This window comes from Crassostrea angulata, chromosome 9 (assembly GCF_025612915.1).
Source record: "Crassostrea angulata isolate pt1a10 chromosome 9, ASM2561291v2, whole genome shotgun sequence".
NCBI classification, from domain to species: Eukaryota; Metazoa; Mollusca; class Bivalvia; order Ostreida; family Ostreidae; genus Magallana; species Magallana angulata.
The window spans coordinates 7,539,292-7,543,101 of record NC_069119.1 but is presented as its reverse complement, the minus strand read 5'-3'; the positions used below and the strand labels follow the sequence as shown (position 1 = coordinate 7,543,101).

Here is a 3,810-nt window from a genome sequence, read left to right as displayed (position 1 = left end):
GGAAGCAGTTCCAATTTTCGGTAATTTTCATTTTTTTGAACAAAATAAGACAATACTACAGTCTTATAGAACTTGCCATGGTGAATTCAAATCTGAAATCCGTTTGAAAATCAAACAATGCATTACAGAGATATCGGGGTTTACAAATTGATTTTTCCAGAAATTTTGATTCCGCGTCCTTGGTTTAAAAAAAGCGTAATGTTCAAAGTAAAATTAATTCGTACCAAAAGTAATTGTTAAGTCGTGCTTGAACACATTCGAATTTTTTGTGTCAAGTCGTTCTTGAAATCAGAAAGATATTGTTAATTCGTACTTAAAATCATTCGGATTTTGTTAAGTCGTACCAGGAATAATTCGATTTTTTCATCTTTTTATTTTAGTTACTCTTGTTGTTGGTTTAAGAGGTCTGCTTCTTACAGGAACTTCCGGCTTTACTTCCGACTTTAACGGAAGACCCACTCGTTGCTTTGCAACGAGCTTTGCTCTAGTTCTTTTTATTCTTTTTATGTCTTACAAATTTTGTGCAGGCGATTTCTCGAAGATGGCTCATTCGATTTTCTTCAAATTTTAAGAGTTGATGTATGGGCATCTGAAGTTTGTACCGCCGTTTCAATTTTTCGATAACTACTTCTGGTCGGAAGTTATCGTCCGTTTAGGATTTTTAAAAGTCAATTTTGTCGGCTAGAGATCCAAAAAACGAATAAAGATAAAGGGCTGGAATTTTCAGTGAGGATAGACATCAATTGTACCTGTTGCAACATGGTCATAAAAACGTCCGCCGTCACTTCCGGTCGTCACCGGAAGGAAAGATAAAAAATCGGTTTTTTCAATTTTTTGCTTTTTATATATTTTTCTAACGGGTTGATAGAGACTCTTTTACTGATTCAGAATATGTAATTTGTTTTATAATCAATTGATGGGTTCCCGAGATATAAAGCATCAAAGACCTGAAGCGAGAGTCCGAGTAGCTCAGTCGTTAGAGTCGTGGACCTGTGCCGAGGCGACCCTGGGTTCAAGTTTTGGGTGCCGAAGTTTTTTTCCCTAATTGTTTTAGTTGATTAACAATTTTGTCTTAAAAGTGCTCAAAAATCAGACGGAAGACCCACTCGTTGCTCGCAACGAGAATGATCTAGTTATATATTTAATTATGTATGATGAAGCTTTTTCTACTGGTACCGTAATCAGATTTTAAAAATCTTACTTGTGGAGGTCTTAGTTGTAGACAATATTATAGTTGGTTTCGTCGTTGATGGTGATATTAATGATGAGCGCTCTGTCGATGTCCTTTCTTTGGCGGCTGCTGTTGAGCCAAAAATATCGTTAGTCTTTCTTTTGTTACATGTACTGATTTTAAATTACATGAACTATTTAAAAGTAGATATGCACAAAACAAATATCACAATAAATGGACAACAGCATAAATTTCACAATTTAAAAATATGAAATTAAAATGACATACTACTCATGTATTTGACAATAAACAGTAGCTATTAAAAAGATAAGAAAACAAATCCAGTTCTATCAAGAACACAACAATATTTTAAATAAACCTTTTCGAACTTCTTCGATTTTTTTTACTTTTCAATTGCTTTTATCAATGCATAGTATGGCAATTATAGATATTTTGCGAAATTAATGCAAGTCATCAAGTGCCAATGATCCTCTCTTGCCCTGACTTTAGATATATTGAAAGATAATTAATAATAAATCTTTAAAAGAAAATAGTTAAGATATCTTATAATCTTATATCGTTAACTAAATACATGACACTAAATCTATTCAATTACCAAAAACTGTGCAGTAGCTTTATTACACTTTTACAGAGCTTTTAAGTTATTGATGTTTATTGTCTTTAAATTTTTATTGATACATTCTGGTGTCGTTTCATAGAGAACTTTTTTAAAAAATTCTCCAATCAATAACACTACATTAGGGCATTTCGGATAATCAGTAGAGACATACATTATCTGTAAAGGTCATTTCTCATCAAACGTCAAAATAAAGCCTTAAATTGTCCACAATTTAAAAAAAAAACATATTTATTGCAAACAAACTAACGTCTTTGTGTTCTTAAAACATGTTTCTCCTTTATTTCTGCAATTGGATGATAACGAATATGTCAAGTAAACTTTATACCTGTGTGAGTGTCAAATGATGTTGATAACATTACAGTTGACGTTGCTGTTAATGGTGCCGATATTGAGGCTTCTGACAAAATCCTTTGTGATGTTATTGCTGTTGTTGGTAAACTTTTATATGTTGTTGGTCGTATTTTTATCACTGTTTCAAATCAAAAGGTCAATGATATTTCCAAAAAAGCATTGATTATTTTAATCTCTATTTTTCATGAGGTTCATAAAAGACATGACGACAAAATCGAGAAGCTATTAAACCTGGCCAATTTTTTTTTTATCAATAGTGCTGCTTTAAAATTGTATGAACAGGTTGGCAGTTATTAAAAAAACTGATCAAAATAATGAAGATATTGTTAAATATCCATAGTTACTTCCAGGCTATGGTACGTATTTCTAGTAGGACGTCATATCATTTCAAACTTAGTTCTTTGATTTTGTTTGATCTTCGCACTCAGAAATCTTATCTTTTTAATTGATTAATTGTTTTCCTACAAGTTTATGTACCAAACTGCTTTCAGGGGTATGTTCATGAGTTATTCTAATCATTGCAATTATAAAAAGTTTTGTTCTTAATAATACTTGATTAAGAACTGTCACTACCCTTTTTGACAAAAAAGTGTATACTTTTATAGGTCAACAACAGACACTTTTCAGTTGGTTGAATACCTTAATAAGCGTTGATAACAACATAGATTAAAAAAAAGAAGAATTTAACAAGTTCAGTTAAAATTGTGTCCATGCCTTTTAAATACAAAATCAAGAAGCCATTGTCAATAACCTCAAAATCCTCTTGTTTAGAAATGGTGAATTGAGATATTTGTTCTTTGTTTTGTAAAATATATAGAGTTTTTCATACCTTTCAATTTTAATTCGAATCCTTTGGAAGTCAAATGATCATTATTTGAAACAAGTTTGATTAAAAGTCGATGTCCTTGCGTTATTCTGTTAATTTCTGATATCCCACATTGTTTAAGAACTTGGAAGTTCCCAGTGAGAGAATTGGCTTCTTCAATCTGTTTAAAAAAATTATTTGCAAACAATAGCACCGTATATTAATATTTCTTTCTCATTCCTTACAACATAATAACAAAACTGATTTTTATTAACATTAAACAATATCAAGGGTTTTTGGCGATACTAATATGTTAATTTACTTTCTGTTGGAATCACAAACCTGCAAATAGTCTTCACAAATACCAGGAGATTTTTGGATATCCATCTTGATCTTGATCAAAATTTCTTCTGTTGTGTATGGTGCAGTAACAAGCCACTTATATGTCGTGTCTCTAAAGTAGTTTTTATTCGGGTAACCCGGGGACTGGATAATGACTTCTTTATATGATGGGAGATGTGTGTGACAAGCAAACTCTTTCATGGATGGAATTCCTGGTAGACATAGTTCCAGTTAAATCATGAAACGAGATTTCTTTCCATATCAAAAACTAAATCTTCTAATTTTCAGATTCTTCTCAGACTACAAAAACTACTTAAATAAAAGTGGAAGTAGGTTTTCTTTGTCGTTGCTTTAAAGGGCTACTACATATTATTACTACAATTTTGTTAATAATTTTATAAACACACATCATTGAAAAATGGATTGTATACCTATTATGTGAATGTGACATAACTAACTGCTGCAAATATACTTGCACATGCTTAAAAACGATTTTCAGAA

The 3,810-nt window shown here is 31.4% G+C and overlaps 1 protein-coding gene across 1 annotated transcript; it reads right to left on the bottom strand.

The window, feature by feature from the left end:
* Positions 1-2,119: 2,119 nt before the first annotated feature.
* On the bottom strand, positions 2,120-3,510 carry LOC128163315 (uncharacterized). Its single transcript, XM_052826881.1, has 3 exons — positions 3,310-3,510; positions 2,992-3,148; positions 2,120-2,280 (listed from the first exon to the last, which is right to left on the bottom strand). Exons 1-3 carry the CDS (start codon positions 3,508-3,510, stop codon positions 2,120-2,122), a joined length of 519 nt encoding a protein of 172 aa, XP_052682841.1.
* Between the last annotated feature and the right edge of the window lie 300 nt (positions 3,511-3,810).

Bases quoted from the DNA above. Each gene is read 5' to 3' on its own strand.
- LOC128163315 (XM_052826881.1), bottom strand. From the start codon at position 3,510: ATGAAAGAGTTTGCTTGTCACACACATCTCCCATCATATAAAGAAGTC. The intron at 3,149-3,309 runs GTTTGTGATTCC...TTTTTTAAACAG, and splicing joins TTTGTGAAGACTATTTGCAG to ATTGAAGAAGCCAATTCTCT. The intron at 2,281-2,991 runs GTATGAAAAACT...GATTTGAAACAG, and splicing joins ATTCGAATTAAAATTGAAAG to TGATAAAAATACGACCAACA.